The sequence below is a fragment of the Neoarius graeffei genome, chromosome 6 (genome assembly GCF_027579695.1).
Source record: "Neoarius graeffei isolate fNeoGra1 chromosome 6, fNeoGra1.pri, whole genome shotgun sequence".
NCBI lineage: Eukaryota > Metazoa > Chordata > Actinopteri > Siluriformes > Ariidae > Neoarius > Neoarius graeffei.
This window is the reverse complement of record NC_083574.1, coordinates 23,493,565-23,515,404: the sequence shown is the minus strand read 5'-3', so window position 1 is coordinate 23,515,404 and position 21,840 is coordinate 23,493,565. Positions and strand designations below refer to the sequence as shown.

The 21,840-nt window shown below is 37.4% G+C and overlaps 1 protein-coding gene across 1 annotated transcript in view; it reads right to left on the bottom strand.

Annotated features, from left to right (window-relative positions):
- The window catches only part of myo7aa (myosin VIIAa), a 233,156-nt gene that overhangs the window by 123,997 nt on the left and 87,319 nt on the right, over positions 1–21,840 (bottom strand). Inside the window, exons 15-19 of the mRNA XM_060924322.1 lie at positions 16,130–16,267; positions 15,843–16,001; positions 9,512–9,604; positions 8,817–8,911; positions 8,514–8,598 (exon numbers count right to left, since the gene is read on the bottom strand). Coding sequence (XP_060780305.1) covers positions 8,514–8,598; positions 8,817–8,911; positions 9,512–9,604; positions 15,843–16,001; positions 16,130–16,267 — 570 coding nt within the window. The remainder of the gene's footprint in view (positions 1–8,513; positions 8,599–8,816; positions 8,912–9,511; positions 9,605–15,842; positions 16,002–16,129; positions 16,268–21,840) is intronic.

Below are 21,840 nucleotides of genomic sequence, written 5' to 3'. Positions count from 1 at the left end.
GGAGTAGATTTTGAGCTGAACGGGTATGAATTAAATTATATCAATAGAAAGAACAAAAGAGGAGGGGGAGTGGCAATATATGTTGATAATAGTTTGGAATATAAAATTAATAATAAAATGACGGTAGCTGTTGATGATTGGATGGAGTGTATTACAATAGAAATATGCTGTGAAAAAATGAAAAATATAATGGTGAGCTGTATATACAAGCATAGAAGTTTTTATAGATTGGATGGAAAGTATGTTTATAAAATCAACTCAGAAGGTCATGTACATCTGTGGTGATTTTAACATCGACCTCTTAAATCATAAGAAACACAAAATGACAGAAGAGTTCATTAATTCAATGTTCAGTATGGGACTGTACCCAACTATTACCAGACCAAGCAGGATCACTTCTCACAGCACCACTTTAATAGATAATATATTTACTAATATCCTGGAAAATAATATAGAGAGCGGTCTACTATTAACAGACATCAGTGACCACCTACCTATTTTTAATGTATATTACTGTAATTATAGCAAGAAAAAGGATACTAAAAATTATAAATATATAAGAGTGAAAACTGAAGAAACCATGATTGCACTAAAAAATGACTTAATAATACAGGACTGGAATGTAGTTTATAAAGAAAAAGATGTTGATAAAGCATATGAGGAATTTTTAATAATATTCAATGAACTATATAATAAAAATTGTCCTATAAAGAAATACAGTAATATACATAAATATACAAATAGTCCGTGGGTCACCAAGGGGCTACAAAATGCCTGCAAAAAGAAAAATATATTATACAGACAATTCTTAAAGCATCGAACTATAGAGGCAGAGGAAAAATATAAAAAATATAAAAATAAATTAACTAATATTATGAGGATATGTAAGAAAGACTATTATAATAAATTAGTGGAGAAAAATAAAAACAATATTAAAGGTATATGGACTGTATTAAATGGTATTGTGAGAAATGGATCCAAAACTACAAATTACCCGGAGTACTACACTGAAAATGATAAGACCATAAATAATATGGAGGATGTGGTGAATGGTTTTAATCAATTCTTTGTAAATGTGGGACCAGATTTAGCGGCAAAAATAAAGGAACCTGAGACAACACAATGTGGGAACATAGAAGATATGGGGGACAGAAATCCAAGTACAATTTTTCTAACTGCAACTGATGAGGAAGAAATTATCCAAATTGTAAGAAAATGTAAAAACAAAACTTCTGCAGACTGGAATGATATAGACATGTTAACAGTAAAGACAGTTATTGAGGGAATTGTGAAACCACTCATCCACATCTGCAATTTATCTTTTCAATCAGGTACATTTTCAGACAAAATGAAAATTGCAAAAGTGATACCATTGTTTAAAACTGGAGATAGACACCATTTCACAAACTACAGGCCTGTTTCTTTACTCCCCCAATTTTCCAAAATACTCGAAAAACTTTTTTCAGATAGATTGGACAAATTCATTGAAAAACACAACCTCCTTACAGACAGTCAATATGGATTCAGAACGGACAGATCAACATCGATGGCACTAATGGAACTAATAGAGGAAATCACAAAATGTATAGACAATAAAAAAAATAGCAATTGGAGTATTTGTGGACCTAAAAAAAGCATTCGATACTATTGATCATAGTATATTATTAAGTAAACTAGAAAAGTGTGGTGTTAGGGGAGTTGGGTGGAGTTGGCTGTCGAGCTATCTAAGAAACAGGCAACAGTTTGTGCAGATAGGTGACCATAAATCTGATTTCATGAACATTAAATGCGGGGTACCACAGGGGTCAATATTAGGTCCGAAATTATTCATAATATACATCAATGACATATGTACAATTTCGCAAGAACTGAAATTTGTTTTGTTTGCAGATGACACCAATATTTTTTGTTCCGGTGAGAATTTGCAGCAGACTTTAGAGATAATCACAACTGAAATAAATAAACTAAAACTATGGTTTGACAAAAATAAATTATCATTAAATCTAAGCAAAACAAAGATTATGTTGTTTGGGAGACATAAAATAGATTGTAATGTAGAATTGATAATAGACAATACTAAGATAGAAATGGTACAGGAAATTAAATTTCTTGGTGTGATTTTGGATCCTAAAGTCTGCTGGAAACCTCATGTAGGATACGTACGAGCAAAACTGGCAAAGTGCTTGGCAATTCTGTGGAAAACAAAATATATTCTTGATTGTAAATCTTTGCATACTCTATATTACTCATTATTTTTGCCATATCTGACTTATTGTGTCGAAGTCTGGGGAAACACCTACAAAACCACTCTGCAGCCGATATGTATAATACAGAAAAGAGCAATAAGGACAATAAACAAAACAGAATACAGAGATCACACAAACCCACTATTCATAAAATCAAACATGTTGAAATTTATGGATCTGGTCAAATTCAGAACAGCACAAATAATGTACAAAGCAAGAAATAATCTATTGCCGAAAAATATACAAGGAATGTTTAGTGGGGGGGGGGGGGGGGGGGGGATATAATCTAAGGGGAGACCTAAATTTTAAAAAACCAAAGGTTCGAACAAATATGAAAAGCATGTGCGTATCGAGCTGTGGGGTGACTTTATGGAACAGACTGGAGACAGAAATAAAACAAAGTGCAAATATAAATCTGTTTAAAAAAAGGTACAAAAAATTTTTTAAACAAGTATATTGCAGAGGAAGTATGTTAATGGGGGATGATGAGGGATAAATAGAATAGGGTTGATTGTTATATTAGAACTAGCTTAGTATATGGTATATATTTATTTATGGGGATAGATATCTTCATATTTACAGGGATAAGTATGTAGTAGATTTTTTTTGTAATTATATATTTATATAGATATTTATGAAGTGTATGTGTTTGTATGTATGTGTGTGTGTATATATATATATATGTGTGTGTGTGTTTATGTATGTATATGTGTCTGTATGTATATATATATATATATATATATATATATATATATATATATATATATATACACACATACACACACACACATATATATGTGTGTGTGTATGTGTATATATATATATATATATATATATATATATATATATATATATATATATATATATATATACACACACATACATACACATATATATATATATATATATATAATATATATATATATGTGTATGTATGTGTGTGTATATATATATATATAGGGTTATATATACAGGTATATATATATATACAGGGTTCTCGCCAGCGCTTTATATGGTTGCGGCCCGCTACGCTAAAATTTCAGACCGCAACGGTAATTTCCCCCCGCTACGCTAAATTTTTAATATAGCGTAACGGTTGTTTTCAGTTGTTCATCACCATCGCCAAAAGTTTTTTTTTTCCTGCGCACTTGAGCAGTTTTCAAGGTGTCAAAATCAGCCTACGTTTGTTAGGAAACCCATGCCTGGAAATCAGTTCCGAGAGAGAGAGAGAGAGAGAGAGAGAGATCCTGGCGATAACTTTCTCTTGAGCTGGACTTCGGTGAATGACAATGGATGACGGACCCCCTCGCAAAAAAAGAGACATTCGCTCTTTCTTCACAGTTAGAAATGTAAGTGCACCACTTCTACAGGTTTTCCATCACGCTTGAAAACTTAACCCAAAGCCCTTTGATGAATGAAAACGTCTACTTTGTAAGCAGGTTTAGCAATATGACAGGGCGCACGTATCGGATGATTAGCGCTAATTTACTGGATCCCACTGTGGCTAACATTAACACACTGGTAATCTGCCTGCATGCCATCCATCGTTATATTTCTATAAGGAGACAGGCACAAGAGAGGTTGGAGGAGATGAAGGAAAGGACATAGGAGGCAGAGGAAAGGAGGTAGCAGATAAACGGGCAGAGGATGGAGGTAGGCCTAGTGGGGGAGAGCCCGCTGTTGGAGATAGAGGAGGAGATGGAGGAAGACGAGCAGAGGCTGGAAATTCACAGGTGAGAATGAGGTTAATGATATGATTTTAGTCATGGGATTCAGCTCCAATGTGCCAAACGTGATCGCCCTTGTGGCTTTAAATCAGAGAATTAACAGTGGTTACAATCAAAGTTACTCCCGTGGTGTTAACAGAAGACGGCGAGGCATTTCTTAATTTCTTAATACAATAAAACATTCATTATCTCTTTGGTTGTGTCTGAGTTTACATATCTTTTGACAACACCCTTTGTAGTTCAGTGAAATACAACAGTAGGTAACACATTGCCAAGATCCAAAGATGTAACAATTTTCCATCAAGGATATACAACATAAAAAATGCAATTTATCCCCTCCAGGGACGTCAAATATGGCCAATTTTGGGCATGATTTTTCAAAATCTCCGCACCATCCCCCCGCTCGGTCGCTACGCTCCCTCGCCATAACCCATTACGCTAAAAAAAAATCCTGGTGAGAACCCTGTATATATATATATATATATATATATATATATATATATATATATATATATATATACACACAGTGGGGCAAAAAAGTATTTAGTCAGCCACCAATTGTGCAAGTTCTCCCACTTAAAAAGATGAGAGAGGCCTGTAATTTTCATCATAGGTACACTTCAACTATGAGAGACAGAATGGGGGGAAAGAATCCAGGAAATCACATTGTAGGATTTTTAATGAATTAATTGGTAAATTCCTCGGTAAAATAAGTATTTGGTCACCTACAAACAAGCAAGATTTCTGGCTCTCACAGACCTGTAACTTCTACTTTAATAGGCTCCTCTGTCCTCCACTCGTTACCTGTATTAATGGCACCTGTTTGAACTCATTATCAGTATAAAAGACACCTGTCCACAACCTCAAACAGTCACAATCCAAACTCCACTATGGCCAAGACCAAAGAGCTGTCAAAGGACACCAGAAACAAAATTGTAGACCTGCACCAGGCTGGGAAGACTGAATCTGCAATAGGTAAGCAGCTTGGTGTGAAGAAATCAATTGTGGGAGCAATTATTAGAAAATGGAAGACATACAAGACCACTGATAATCTCCCTCGATCTGGGGCTCCACGCAAGATCTCACCCCGTGGGGTCAAAATGATCACAAGAACGGTGAGCAAAAATCCCAGAACCACACGGGGGGACCTAGTGAATGACCTGCAGAGAGCTGGGACCAAAGTAACAAAGGCTACCATCAGTAACACACTACGCCGCCAGGGACTCAAATCCTGCAGTGCCAGACGTGTCCCCCTGCTTAAGCCAGTACATGTCCAGGCCCGTCTGAAGTTTGCTAGAGAGCATTTGGATGATCCAGAAGAGGATTGGGAGAATGTCAGATGAAACCAAAATAGAACTTTTTGGTAAAAACTCAACTTGTCATGTTTGGAGGAGAAAGAATGCTGAGTTGCATCCAAAGAACACCATACCTACTGTGAAGCATGGGGGTGGAAACATCATGCTTTGGGGCTGTTTTTCTGCAAAGGGACCAGGACGACTGATCCGTGTAAAGGAAAGAATGAATGGGGCCATGTATTGTGAGATTTTGAGTGAAAACCTCCTTCCATCAGCAAGGGCATTGAAGATGAAACGTGGCTTGGTCTTTCAGCATGACAATGATCCCAAACACACCGCCCGAGCAACGAAGGAGTGGCTTCGTAAGAAGCATTTCAAGGTCCTGGAGTGGCCTAGCCAGTCTCCAGATCTCAACCCCATAGAAAATCTTTGGAGGGAGTTGAAAGTCCGTGTTGCCCAGCGACAGCCCCAAAACATCACTGCTCTAGAGGAGATCTGCATGGAGGAATGGGCCAAAATACCAGCAACAGTGTGTGAAAACCTTGTGAAGACTTACAGAAAACGTTTGACCTCTGTCATTGCCAACAAAGGGTATATAACAAAGTACTGAGATGAACTTTTGTTATTGACCAAATACTTTTTTTCCACCATAATTTGCAAATAAATTCTTTAAAAATCAGACAAGGTGATTTTCTGGATTTTTTTTTCTCATTTTGTCTCTCATAGTTGAGGTATACCTATGATGAAAATTGCAGGCCTCTCTTATCTTTTTAAGTGGGAGAACTTGCACAATTGGTGACTGACTAAATACTTTTTTGCCCCACTGTATGTATATATATATATATATATATATAATGTGTGTGTATGTATGTGTGTGTGTATATATATATATATATATATATATATATATATATATATATATATATATATATATATATATATATATTAGGGTTGGGCGGTATTACGGTAAGAAGGTATCCCGAGGTATCCAAAAGTACCAACGGTATCGGTCTCATTACCGTCATTTTAAAAAAATATATAATATCTAAATAAATATGGAGTACATGAGGTCATAATATAAAATAATAAATTGAAGATCATCCCGAATAACTGTGTGATCGTATTTTCACTAATTCTATCAATTTCCTAAAGAAGTTCTCATCGCGTGCAGGGTTGTTTATGTCGTTACCATGGCAACCCTGCGTGACATTTGGAGTCTGACAGAAAGCTTCGCAAGAGACTGAGACCGCGGTTGAAAGATGGCAAGTCAAGATAACGAGTTAGTGGCAAAAAAAAAAAATACAACATCGGCAGTGTGGCAGTATTTTGGTTTCAAACCAAACGAAAAGGAAGAGCCAGCAATAATGTAAATGACCGCGCAAAATCGAAAAAAATCTAATATGTCCCCTAAGGCACACCATAGCCTGGGGTACTCCACTTCCACAAGATCTCTCCAATGAGTTGTGTTTTGAGTAGGTTACATGAGTAACAACAAGGTAAAATAATATAACGTATGACATTTGGGATGTGGGTAATAAACGTTTGAAATGTCATCTACTGAAGAAACGGAAGAAAACATCGTAGCGTAAACTGTTCGGTTTCTGGTGGGAATTAGCAATGCGCTTGCTATCTTTGTTGGGTGTGTTAAACCGTATGGATTTAAGTGGAATAATTGTAAGGAGTTATGTGATCAAGACAACGTTTTAAGCAAGGTAAGGCCATTTGATTATTAATTTCCCCGCCATGGCATGACGTGGGCCCATATGATTTTGCCTTGTGCAGCTATCACGCATTTGAATTAGGTTCGCCTCATTTGCGCTGAAGAATATGGTTTATCGCGCAGTCTAAACGGACTTGGGTGTTGGTTGATTCTTTTTCTTTTTTTATTTCCCATGCTTGAAAGGGTATGATCCTGCTCATCGTGTACTTTTTTTGATGGAGTAGGTGAAATAGTGCTGCAAATGGCGTTTCAACGCAGACATGTGTAAACGACAGTTGAATGCTATTTTCAAGATGAAGAGTTGCGTGATGCTTTGAAATATCTCTTAATCCATTCATCAATGCACAAAATTCGCTTTGCTGCTTAATCCATACCACAATGCACACAATTCGCTATGCTGCTTTTAAATAGTACATTTGAGGCATAGGCGCAGGTCTGGACAAGGTCCGCCGGTATAGGCGCACGTTACACAGTAGGCCGAAACAAAATATTTTTTTTCTCGGTAATACCGTATACCCCGGGAAAACACAGAGACAGTTTAAAGGTATCAAAATTTGGATACCGCCCAACCCTAATATATATATATATATATATATATATATATATATATATATATATATATATATATATATATATATATATATATATATATATACATATGTGTGTGTATATATATATATATATATATATATATATATATATATATATATATATATATATGTGTGTGTGTGTGTGTATATGTATATATATGGATATGGTATGTAGTATATATTTATTTTTGTAATTATATATTTATATGGATAATCATGAAGTGTATATATAGTATATATTTTTATAGGTGTATTAATGTAGTTTGGATTTCGGGGTAGTTAAAAAGGGGTGGGAAATTAAAAAAAGTATTGTACTTCTTCCCACTCCTTTTTCGAACAATGTGCGGTGTATTGTAATGTATTAGCTCTTTATGTTATTTTATTTATTCTTTTTTTTGTCACTTTTTTCATTTTCTTTCTTTTGTATGTACAAATAGTTACATACATTTTTATACATGTTCGAAATAAATAAATTCATTCATTCATATATAAAATAATAATGTATAATAAAAATATTAATAATGATAAACTGAACACCTGTCGCATCAACAACAAACTGGTAAGTTAGGAGGAAGATTCTTTCGCTGATGTCATATAGCCCCTCCTCCTCATTCGTCTCCTGGGTGCTGCAGCCCCGTCAAATTTGCCCAAATAGCCGCGTTTTTTTATCATAACTTGTAAAATAGGCGCCTTCGTGAATTAATATATGGATCATCGGGAATTACTTTTTATGTTATAAAACATCGCCAAAGATGTCAAAAACGTGTCATCAGCCCTTTAAACATCACAACCATTTACAGGGCCAGACTCGCTCTTACCCATTAGCTTCACTGTAATTACTGAATAATTCATATTAGTGACTGAATAAGTTGATGAATTACTAAATAACAAGCTGAGGGTTTACACAGTTAACTAAAAAGGTCACAGAGACTCACCGCTCCATAGTTCTTTCGACAGAGGTAACCCCTCCAAGTTTTCTGGATCATAAGAGCCGATTTCTTAATTTTCAGAAAGTTAGACCTATTAAAATAACAGTTGTGAAACAGGAAGTGGTCAGTACCATTCCAAAGGACCTCCTGGATAGTTGTGTGTTTCCTTTGGTTAATATGCTTTACTCATTTCATCAAGGATTTGATCATTTCCTGATGTGTTAAAGTACAGAAAGCATAAAACAGGCATTGCACAGAATCAAGAGCCATGGTTATGAAATTTGCACAATTGTTTTCTGAACAGCATACCTGTCTTTGAATCCTCGGACGACTTTCTGAATAAGAATCACTTTGTCAGTGATGGCTTTGTCTCTCTCAATTTCCAAAAGCATATCATGATGGTCCTGTGAAAAATAAAGCTCTCTCATTTTACTGGAAATTCTGAGTACAGGATTCACCAAAAAAGAAAAGGATTTCCTATGAAGCACTAGAGTTTAATCTAAATAACAATTTAATGCATTTTCCCAGTTGACTTGTATTACATTTTCCTTTATCCCGGTCTAATGGTGTCACTTCCTGTTAGGAAGTATTGGCAATGCCCTCTCTTTACTCCCACGTTGAGGGACTTCCTGATTCAGACAGCTGAAAACCTTGATAAAGCAACACTGAGTGGAAAACTGTCCATGGCACCAGAGAAATGGACAAACTTTCTGCTGACCTTTGACCTCTAAATCAGGTTTCTTTCCTGACAGCAAAAAAACCAAAACCAAGCGCCACATGACAGTTCGAGGTTGCCTGACCACACGAATGAGCAGGCATTTCCACACCTGCCTCCAGCTCTTTGGTTAAAAAAAAATATTCTGTTGAGCTACCAAAATTTAATAATGCAGCATTCTGGGATTCACTGTTATGAAATGCTTGTAATTTCACATAAACTGTGCCAATTCTTTTTATAAATCACTTACATAACTAGTACCTTCTGATGCAGTGTAGTATTGACATACCTTCAGGAAGATCTTGGTCTTTCCCATCTGCCAGTCATCGTCTCTGCCAAGGACAGCCTCAGCAATCCTCTGGCAGGTCCCTCTCAGGTCCTCCTTAATGAGAAGAAACAAAAAACAGTGTTGTGATAATGCTGACATCAGATCGGTGTCCTGTAGCATGTGTTCAGTGAAAATTACTGAATCTTATTCTACATCATGAATTTAAAAAGTGCTAGTGACACTAAAATGATGCCATGGTCACACATTAGACTTGGTAGAAATAGTAACTCCAGGACCAGGTGGTATGAGTCATATGTTATTATTTTAGTGTTATATGTTCAATTCAATTCAACTAGTGCTTTTAATACTAGACATCATCACAAACCAATCTGCATGTAAAATTAAAATAGAAATAATTTAAAATTTTCCCTAATGAGCAGGCCAGAGCTGACAGCAGCAAGGAAAAACTCTGAGACAACAAGAGGACGAAGCCATGAGAGGAACCAGACTTTAAAGGGAACCCATCCTCATCTGGGTGACACCTGAGTGTGATTATAAACCTATAACTGTATACTATAGAGTCAAATAGTGCTAATTGTGTTAGCAGGAAGTTACACTATGTATGTTACAAACTGAAGTTATCAAGTGTGCAGTTATGGAGACTTGAGTGTAAACTGTTTTTAGCATTTGCAGTCATTTAACCTATCCAAAGATGAATATCTACAGACATTTTTAGGGTGTCTGTGTGGTAACACCCTCAAGAGGAAAGCCAAGGAAAGCTATTTGCTGTAAATTGTTTCAGGTGATTCCCACTTTTCGAGAACGGAATGCACACATGGCATCATTTTAGTGTCACTAGCACTTCGCAGATGGGGGCAGCTCGGCAGTAGCTGAGACGTGCCAGGTCCAAGGTCCAAAGCTGCACTGGGCTGCCGGATACTCCAAAATGTAGAGCCCGCCTTTCAAGCCAGGTACTCCAAGTACTATACTCCAGGTACTATAGGGGCCACCTCCTAGCCAACTCAACTGGCACCTTTATGTGTGTCCATTGGCCTCGGGAATCGTTAGAGCATTTTAATCGCCTTGCTTCCAACCATGGAGGAGGCACCTCCAAACAGATGGGGACGTTCCAAAGAAGATTCCTGGACACTCCAACTTCGTGGAAGTCAGATGGTGATCTTTAGGCTATCAGTAGCAAGCGATTTTCACTTTTTATATTGTTACAAATATAGAATTAATTATTTTCTTGGGGTCACTCATCTGAAGGGTTCAAAAAGTCTTCAAGAGTTTTAAAAGTGCCCAGTACTTTAGATCTAAGGGATGCACCAATCCTATACTGATATCAAATCAATGTTAGTTAGAAAATCTGAATTTAGATTGAATTTTAAATATGTTTAGATCCAATCCACTGATGGATTGATATTAATTATACAATTATGTTCATTATTTGATATTAATTATGTAAATTTAAATGTCTAATTAAGAACATTATTTCCCTTTTTAAAGGAATGGTTTGGCAAAAAAAAAAGACATAATTTTCCCTATTCCTCCAAAAGTAATGAATTAACCAAGACATCTTTGACGTTCAATATTTGCTTCTTTAATATTGCACTGGAGTCTTGAGGCTAGTGTACCAAATAATTAAATGTTTGTCCCTTCTAAAGTCTATTTAGTACACATCTACCTCAAAACACATCCAGGTCTTCAGTCCTGCAGGTTTGTTGACGAGAACACAGTGTGACTTACTATAAACATAAACAATACTCAGGACTGTAACGTGATGAACGCAATTACCAGAATCACTGGATAATGCAGTTTGGTGCCATTGAGACCACTAGACCACATCTGCCACACATTTACTGGAAATTTGTAAATATGAACTTATCGTGCTATTTAACTAAATAAATAAAATTAGATTTTGTAGCTTCATAAGATTTGATGAACATCTGTCAGTTGCATTAGCTTTGTAACTCCAGTGCAAAACTGAAGACACCCACTGCAAACATCAAACGTCATATGGAATGAAAGCCCATATAATGTGTGTAGAGATCCATCCATGCATTATCTGTAACCGTTTATCCTGTGCAGGGTTGCAGGCAAGCTGGAGCTGACGATGGGCAAGAGGCTGGGTACATCCTGGAGAAGTCGCCAGCTCATTGCAGGACTGACACATAGCAGTCCCCCCAGGATTCCGCAGGCCTTTTTTGTGATTGTTTCGGGCTAAAATGTCTGGTGTTGCGGGGGTTTTTCCAAAAAAATGCGATGAAAGTTGCAGTATTTTTTAGGTTTTTGTTGCGATTACATTGCAGGAGGAAGTGAAAGTTGCGAGAAATTGTTGCGATTTTCTCTTTTTGTGATTAAAATTGAGTGATATGTTAAATATTAAGTTATTCCTGAAAAACTATTGATTAAAAAAACAAAGACACTGAGAAATGGTCCTATAAACATCTTTACCAATATAAAAGATTACTAGGACTACAAAAATGCAGAAAAATAGGCTTTACTTATCCAAATGCACCTGTTGGTTCAAAAGTTAAAGTGCATAGAACCTCACAGCACAACATGAAGTTACCTTAAAATATAATATAAATGCCTCAGCTTTCATGTAAGAAAAAAAACTATTAATACTAGTACTGTGTGCAGGCAGTCTCTCCTGAAGACTAAATTAAACAATAATTATAAACTAATAAAATAAATGGCTCAGGCTTCATAGAAGAAAAAAACAATTTGAACAGAATCTCACAATATGATGCTGAAGCTGCCAAAACAATGGAAAATAAAATACCATTTTGGCAAAAATGTTGGCATCCATTAATTTCTTGTATTAAGTAAAAAAATAATGTAAAGTGCACACAGTCCTTCACTGTAAACATAACACACTTTCAGTAACAGAATTTAAGCCTACATAAACACTGACTCGCACATGCTGCTTCTCTTGAACGTATACACGGAAGTAAGGCGGAAGGTAGTTTGTCGACGTCACCTCAAGACGATGCCAATGATTGGTCAAATTTGTGGGAAAGTTGCGGTGACTGAATATAATTGCAACACCGCCTTGAATTCGCAGGGATTGGTTGAATTTGCGTTGAAGTTGCAAATCGCAACATCGTGAAATCCTGGAGGGTCTGACATAGAGACAACCAACCATTCACACCTACAGTCAATTTAGAGTCACCAATTAGCCTAACCTGCATGTCTTTGGACTGTGGGGGAAACCCACACAGACACGGGAAGAACATGCAAACTCCACACAGAAAGGCCCCCATCAGCTACTAGGCTCGAACCCAGAACCCACTGTGAGGCGACAGTGCTAACCACTACACCACCGTGCCACCCCGTTTACAGTGGTGCTTGAAAGTTTGTGAACCCTTTAGAATTTTCTATATTTCTGCATAAATATGATCTAAAACATCATCAGATTTTCAAACAAGTCCTAAAAGTAGATAAAGAGAACCCAGTTAAACAAATGAGACAAAAATATTATACTTGGTCATTTATTTATTGAGGAAAATGATCCAGTATTACATATCTGTGAGCGGCAAAAGTATGTGAACCTTTGCTTTCAGTGTCTGGTGTGACCCTCTTGTGCAGCAATAACTGCAACTCAATGTTCCCGGTAACTGTTGATCAGTCCTGCACACCGGCTTGGAGGAATTTTAGCCCATTCCTCCGTACAGAACAGCTTCAACTCTGGGATGTTGGTGGGTTTCCTCACATGAACTGCTCGCTTGAGGTCCTTCCACAACATTTCCATTGGATTAAGGTCAGGACTTTGACTTGGCCATTCCAAAACATTAACTTTATTAACCCCGCCGACAGTAGTCGGAGGGGTTATTATTTTCACCTGCGTCAGTCTGTGTGTGTGTGTGTATCTGTCTGTCTGTCTGTGTGTCTGCAAGATATCTCAAGAACCAATGGATCGATTTGGACCAAATTTTGTACGTGTTGCCAATCACCCAGGAAGGAAACCATTAAATTTTGGAGGTCAAGGTCATGGCAGAGCTTCGAAATTTTCGCCCAATGTATTTTAATAGGGAAAAGGCGGGGTTTGCACTCGTTAGAGTGTCCCTGTCTAGTTCTTCTTTAACCATTCTTTGGTAGAACGACTTGTGTGCTTAGGGTCATTGTCTTGCTGCATGACTCACCTTCTCTTGAGATTCAGTTCATGGACAGATGTCCTGACATTTTCCTTTAGAATTCGCTGGTATAATTCAGAATTCATTGTTCCATCAATGATGGCAAGCCGTCCTGGCCCAGATGCAGCAAAACAGGCCCAAACCATGATACTACCACCACCATGTTTCACAGATGGGATAAGGTTCTTATGCTGGAATGCAGTGTTTTCCTTTCTCCAAATATAATGCTTCTCATTTAAACCAAAAATTTCTATTTTGATCTCATCCATCCACAAAACATTTTTCTAATAGCCTTCTGGCTTGTCCACATGATCTTTAGCAAACTGCAGATGAGCAGCAATGTTCTTTTGGAGAGCAGTGGCTTTCTCCTTGCAACCCTGCCATGCACACCATTGTTGTTCAGTGTTCTCCTGATGATGGACTCATGAACATTAACATTAGCCAATGTGAGAGAGGCCTTCAGTTGCTTAGAAGTTACCCTGGGGTCCTTTGTGACCTCGCCGACTATTACACACCTTGCTCTTGGAGTGATCTTTGTTGGTTGACCACTCCTGGGGAGGGTAACAGTCGTCTTTAATCTCCTCCAATTGTACACAATCTGTCTGACTGTGGATTGGTGGAGTCCAAACTCTTTAGAGATGGTTTTGTAACCTTTTCCAGCCTGATGAGCATCAACAACGCTTTTTCTGAGGTCCTCGGAAATCTCCTTTGTTCATGCCATGATACACTTCCACAAACATGTGTTGTGAAGATCAGACTTTGATAGATCCCTGTTCTTTAAATAAAACAGGGTGCCCACTCACACCTGATTATCATCCCATTGATTGAAAACACCAGACTCTAATTTCACCTTAAAATTAACTGCTAATCCTAGAGGTTCACATACTTTTGCCACTCACAGATATGTAATATTGGATAATTTTCCTCAATAAATAAATGACCAAGTATAATATTTTTGTCTCATTTGTTTAAATGGGTTCTCTTTATCTACTTTTAGGACTTGTGTGAAAATCTGATGATGTTTTGGGTCATATTTATACAGAAATATAGAAAATTCTAAGGGGTTCGCAAACTTTCAAGCACCACTATATATATGTGTGTGTGTGTGTGTGTGTGTGTGTGTGTGTGTGTGTGCGCGCACATTTATTTCTTTATTTAGTCAGCAGCATTAACTCTAAGGTTTTTGATTTATTTCAAAATTCTGACTCAAAATCTTGACAATCAGCATTCAGTTTGTGCAAGTAGTGAAAACTGTATCAAAGCTGTTTAAGATAACCTAATTGGCTAGATTTAGTTTGATAGCTAACATAGCTCATTATGTTCAAACAATGCATTCATACTTATAGTACACAACACCTGCTAGTCCTGCTAAGCATACATGTACTATACTATATATAATCCATCAAACAAATCCTTTTCCGTTAGTTAAATGACTCCAATCTCTTGTATGACTGGAAGGTAGAGCCAAGTGCTCAATGTTTGACGATGGGTTCAAAGGTCAGGGACTAACTCCTATTAACCAATCATAAACGTTTCTGTAAAATAAATGTGGCAATTATGAAAATCTAAAAATTCAACATAAAATATTATTTTGGTATATCAAGCAACACAAATGACATGACAACATAATTTTGCACTAATGACTGCATAAAAAAAGTTTTTAAAATTTTGAGATAAGTTAAAAAATTTGAGAAGTCAGACTTGTGAGATAATTAAGAAATTTTTTAGACAATTATTAAATATTTTGAATATTAAGATAGATTTGAGATCGTAAATCAGAATTTTTAAGTAGTAATTTAACATTCTGACATACTGCTGCCAAAATAAAGAAAACAAATGTTGTGCAATTCTTGGCTTTTCTGCTTGGTGGAAATGGGTTTCCATACTTGGTTGGTTGATTACATCTAGGGTTAAAATTGTCTATTTAATTTTTGGCCAAACTTCCTTAGTTGTCATTAGTTCAAATTAAATTAAAAATTGCAATTGAGTTGTTCATACATCAAGACCTTTTAAACTTCTTTGCCATTATGAAATGGAAAAAAAAATTAACATCCTGTGGAGTTTTGGCCCATGATTCAGCTCTTGCATCGATATCGTATTGAAAATGAAAAACTGTGATTGGTGCTTCCCTATTTACTACTACTACAACACATTCAAAATGGCCTGGATGACTGAAAGCTTTTATTCTACGTCAGCTCATGTTTGTCCTCATTTACCTGTTTGTAGGAAGGCTTCACTCCAGGCATGAGGACACGATACCGATCCACAAATTCCACAAAAGTGTAGCGGATGGGGTATCCAGCCCGTCGGATCCGAATGGTTTCCATCATTCCTGAGTAGCGGAGCTGTCTCACACACAGCTCCCTGTCAAAGAGCTGGAAGGACAGGAATAACTTTTAATTACTCTACATGGAGGAGTATGAGCAAAGGGAGGCTAGGAACACAAATGCATATCCTCAGCACACATGAATTCCCCAGTCATTTCCACTGACTTTGTACTCACCATGGGCTTCTTATACTCATTGGGTTTGATGCAGCGGACAAAGAAGGGCTGACACACACTCAGTGTGCGCATCAGCAGCTCCAGAGAACGTTTAAACTGACTGCTCAGAGTTGGGGAACGCTTTCTCGTCTCCGCCCCCTAAACACCAGGAAACACACGTACGCATACAGAAAGAGACACACAAAAAAACAAAGTCGGGTATGGCAGAAAGCACATCAGCAGGATCTTTTAACCCCTTTCTGACCTCTGACTCTCTCTGTCCTTCTCTCTTTTCCTTTACCACAACACCATCTCTAGTTCTGAAAAGTTATTTTCTCCTTAAACAGGAAGCTGTTTGAGTTCAGAAAATTGTCTGTGAGAGATAAATGATCAAGCTTAATTGAGGATGTATTATTTATTTACTTTAGGGTCACAGAGAACAAAAGAGGTCAGTGTGAGAACTTCAGTTCTGAGCAGGAATAAACCTACAACAGAAAGAAAATCATTGGCAAAAGATTATTTTCTAGAACTCATCTCTCATCTCATTATCTGTAGCCGCTTTATCCTGTTCTACAGGGTTGCAGGCAAGCTGGAGCTTATCCCAGCTGACTACGGGCAAAAGGCAGGGTACACCCTGGACAAGTCGCCAGGTCATCACAGGGCTGACACACAGACACAGACAACCATTCACACTCACGGTCAATTTAGAGTCACCAGTTAACCTAACCTGCATGTCTTTGGACTGTTGGGGAAACCGGAGCACCCGGAGAAAACCCACGCGGACACAGGGAGAACATGCAAACTCCGCACAGAAAGGCCCTCGCTGGCCACGGGGCTCGAACCCGGACCTTCTTGCGGTGAGGCGACAGCGCTAACCACTACACCACCGTGTCGCCCATAATAATAATATTATTATTATTATTATTGTTATTATTATTATTATTATTAATAAATATGCAGTGTCACACCAATCTTCCACACCAATCTTGACAAACTGTGTCTTTATGGGCCTTGTTTGTGCATGGGGTATAGTCATGCTGGAACAGACCTTGGGCTCCTTAGTTCCAGTTTAGGGAAATCTTAATGCTACAGCATACAAAGACATCTTAGACAATTGTGTGCTTCCAACTTTGTGACAATAGTTTGGGGAAGAATCGCATATAGGTGTGATGGTCAGGTGTCCACATACAACCCCGATTCTAAAAAAGTTGGGACAAAGTACAAATTGTAAATAAAAACGGAATGCAATGATGTGGAAGTTTCAAAATTCCATATTTTATTCAGAACAGAACATAGATGACATATCAAATGTTTAAACTGAGAAAATGTATCATTTAAAGAGAAAAATTAGGTGATTTTAAATTTCATGACAACACATCTCAAAAAAGTTGGGACAAGGCCATGTTTACCACTGTGAGACATCCCCTTTTCTCTTTACAACAGTCTGTAAACGTCTGGGGACTGAGGAGACAAGTTGCTCAAGTTTAGGGATAGGAATGTTAACCCATTCTTGTCTAATGTAGGATTCTAGTTGCTCAACTGTCTTAGGTCTTTTTTGTCGTATCTTCCGTTTTATGATGCGCTAAATGTTTTCTATGGGTGAAAGATCTGGACTGCAGGCTGGCCAGTTCAGTACCCGGACCCTTCTTCTACGCAGCCATGATGCTGTAATTGATGCAGTATGTGGTTTGGCATTGTCATGTTGGAAAATGCAAGGTCTTCCCTGAAAGAGACGTTGTCTGGATGGGAGCATATGTTGCTCTAGAACCTGGATATACCTTTCAGCATTGATGGTGTCTTTCCAGATGTGTAAGCTGCCCATGCCACACGTACTAATGCAACCCCATACCATCAGAGATGCAGGCTTCTGAACTGAGTGCTGATAACAACTTGGGTCGTCCTTCTCCTCTTTAGTCCGAATGACACGGCATCCCTGATTTCCATAAAGAACTTCAAATTTTGATTCGTCTGACCACAGAACAGTTTTCCACTTTGCCACAGTCCATTTTAAATGAGCCTTGGCCCAGAGAAGACGTCTGCGCTTCTGGATCATGTTTAGATATGGCTTCTTCTGTGAACTATAGTTTTTTAGCTGGCAACGGCGGATGGCACGGTGAATTGTGTTCACAGATAACGTTCTCTGGAAATATTCCTGAGCCCATTTTGTGATTTCCAATACAGAAGCATGCCTGTATGTGATGCAGTACCGTCTAAGGGCCCGAAGATCACGGGCACCCAGTATGGTTTTCTGGCCTTGACCCTTACGCACAGAGATTCTTCCAGATTCTCTGAATCTTTTGATGATATTATGCACTAGGGTGCATCAGTTGCCCTCACTTTCATAAAATCTGATGCATTTTTGTTTGGGTGTTCCTTTTCACCAATAAATTCATCCTGTAAACATTTTTTGACCATATTCAAAAGTCTAATGGTGGCACCATGAGGTTCATTTTTTGCCAAAAAACGCTTATTTTATGTTTTCGCGTAAGGTTTGAATCACAACATTGGACTCCATTTATTGATTTCTTGTGACCCAGAGATCATGTTAAGAACCTTTGCAAGGGATTGAGAAGCATTAATGTGATTCATAATACATTTGTATTGTTTAAAAGTAGTTGAACAATGATTCAATGAACAGCTAAAACTCAAACTGTGCTTGATAATATATTTAGAATATGTACTAAAAATGTGTATCTAAGATATTTGGTATACTCCATAAGGTGCCATAATGTTTCATGAAAAGTGATCGAAATTTTGTCATAAAAGTCATAAAATAGCAGCTTTTTCCATAACTTTGAGCTCCTGGTGCCACTATTAAACTTTTGAATTTTGTCAAAATATTTCACCCAGTGTGTTTTCTTACAAAAAGGAACATAAAAACAAAAATGCATCATGATCGGAGGAACTTTTCATTTTTAGGGGGCAACTGATGCACCCTATTATGCACTGTAGATGATCATATGTTCAAACTCTTTGCAATTTTACACTAACTCCTTTCTGATATTGCTCCACTATTTGTCGGCGCAGAATTAGGGGGATTGGTGATCCGCTTCCCATCTTTACTTCTGAGAGCCGCTGCCACTCCAAGATGCTCTTTTTATACCCAGTCATGTTAATGACCTATTGCCAATTGACCTAATGAGTTGCAATTTGGTCCTCCAGCTGTTCCTTTTTTGTACCTTTAACTTTTCCAGCCTCTTATTGCCCCTGTCCCAATTTTTTTGAGATGTGTTGCTGTCATGAAATTTCAAATGAGCCAATATTTGGCATGAAATTTCAAAATGTCTCACTTTCGACATTTGATATGTTGTCTATGTTCTATTGTGAATACAATATCAGTTTTTGAGATTTGTAAATTATTGCATTCTGTTTTTATTTACAATTTGTACTTTGTCCCAACTTTTTTGGAATCGGGGTTGTACTTTTGGCCATATAGTGTATAAGTGAATGGAGTCTTAAGACTTCCTTATATTTTCGTGCATAGTTACAAAGATTTAGTAAATTATAAGATCATTTTAAAGTATATCTGGATGCAATAAGAGTAACAAAATTTCTCAGTGGTGTTTTGATACACAGTATAAAGAATGGCCGTTGTGGGAATTTATTCAGCTTGTAAAAAACACAACTTTAGCATTCCAGAGAGGAAATGAAGATGTTTATAGATGTGAACATAAAACACAGGTTGAAACTAAAATCTAGTAAATAGAACACTGAACTCCGGCTCCAATACGTTTGTGCCCTTACAGAAAAAACACATGAATTTCCCATGTGAGCACATGTTACCACATGTGGTAACATATGGAATACATGGTATCAGATTTTGTAACGTGTTACCATGTAGAGCACATGTGGAAAACATGTTACCACACGTGGAAAACTTTCCCACATGTGATTCACAAAAAATTGGGCCAAAACCACGTTTCCCATGTGCAAATAATATGTTTCCCATGTGCAAAACACATTTTCCACATATTTCACATGTGAGAAATCACATGTGAAGTTCATGTGGTTTTTCTGTAAGGGTGGGATGGAGTGAGATTTCAGTAAGTGATGAGTAGAATGGGATGGTGGCATGAGATGAGGTTAGTTTTCTGGTTGGGATGCTGCAAAACAAAAACTGGGACATTAACCACAAAAAATGGCACAAGAACTGAGCAGCTAATGAGGTTGGACGTTTCAGTTCCAGTGTTACCTTAAGAGGAGGCGTGACGCTGTGCATGGAGCAACATTGAAACTGGCACAAATTTAACAAACAGAGAAAGTATTAACACAGAGCAATCCAATAAATATAGAAACATTTAAGAATCTGAAATGATTTGGTCCATAATGAGCACATCTAAGCATGCTTATCCAAATGGATATCCAACCATTACAGAGAGCTAACACAGAGACAAACAGCCATTCATATTCACACATATGGGCAATTTAGAGTAGCCAGTTGACCTAATTCTGCATGTCTTTGGACTGTGGGAGGAAGCTGGAGCACCTGGAGGAAACCAATGCAGGCATGAGGAGAACATGCAAACTCCATACAGAAAGGCCTCAGTCGACCAGCAGGTTTGAACCCAGAGCCTGCTTGCTGTGAGGCAACAGTGCTAACCACTGCAACACCGTGTCACCCAGCATGGTTCTTATATGTGATATTTAGGGAAAAGGGGTAGTGACATATGGCCCAAAGCAAAGCAAAATTACAGTTAACACCCCATAGTTGATTTTTCGCCAATAACATCATGCTGCACAATGTTTTATTTCTCTTATACCACGGAATTGCAATATTTCGTTTATTAATGACTAATGCCATGCTTTTTAACCATTTATAGTTATGTTTAATGTTGTGGATAGAAGACAAGTTAGTTCCTATTATCACATACATTATAGTATAAACAGTCATTCCCTCACCAGCTTCTCTTTTTTATCTCTTGAAGTTAAAAAGATAAAAAAATAAATTAAAAAAACCTCAAAACCTAACTTATCATGTTACTGAGAAGCAGCAAAATGTATAGTCCTCTGTTCCCATAGTGAAAAAGTACTGATTCTTGCAAAGCACTGATACCGGAGACTCCTTCCATAAATATTAAACAAATGTCTCCTTACAGAAAGCTTCACCATCTCAACAACTATATATTTGTCGATTAAATATCAACATGTTTTTAAACTGTATGTAGAGGATATTACACGTGAAGATATGAAGTGTATCTTCGAGTGGTGAACATATTCACGAGTGAGCGAAGCAAACGAGTGAAACTATTTTCAACACGAGAAGATAAACTTCATATCTTTGCACCACAGTGTAATGTTCTTTATATGATATGGACACATCCACACACAAAAATATGCAAGTTAATAAAAAAAATTTTAATTCCGAACTGGTTCACCATTTTGACAACGCACATCTTATCAGTGGGAAAACACTGGGAGTGACGTCATCGGAGTGAAATATCAGGAATTATTATACGTACAGGACACTTTTTAGATGGAATAAAAAGATGTATTGTATTTCCTTCTAGCGGGTTTCATTCATTTGGTTTGATAGCATGCAATATTATTAGCATATCGCTTATCCTACGTGTATTACGTCACTCTACCCAAAAGAAAAAGAGCGTTGAATATGGTTTACGATATTGCATGGTTGTCAAGACACACAGATGTTGCATGTCGTCACACGTCAGAGCTGATGCGAATATTCAATGAGAGTTTTCTGCTGTGTATATGCAGAAGCATTTCTTTGTTCA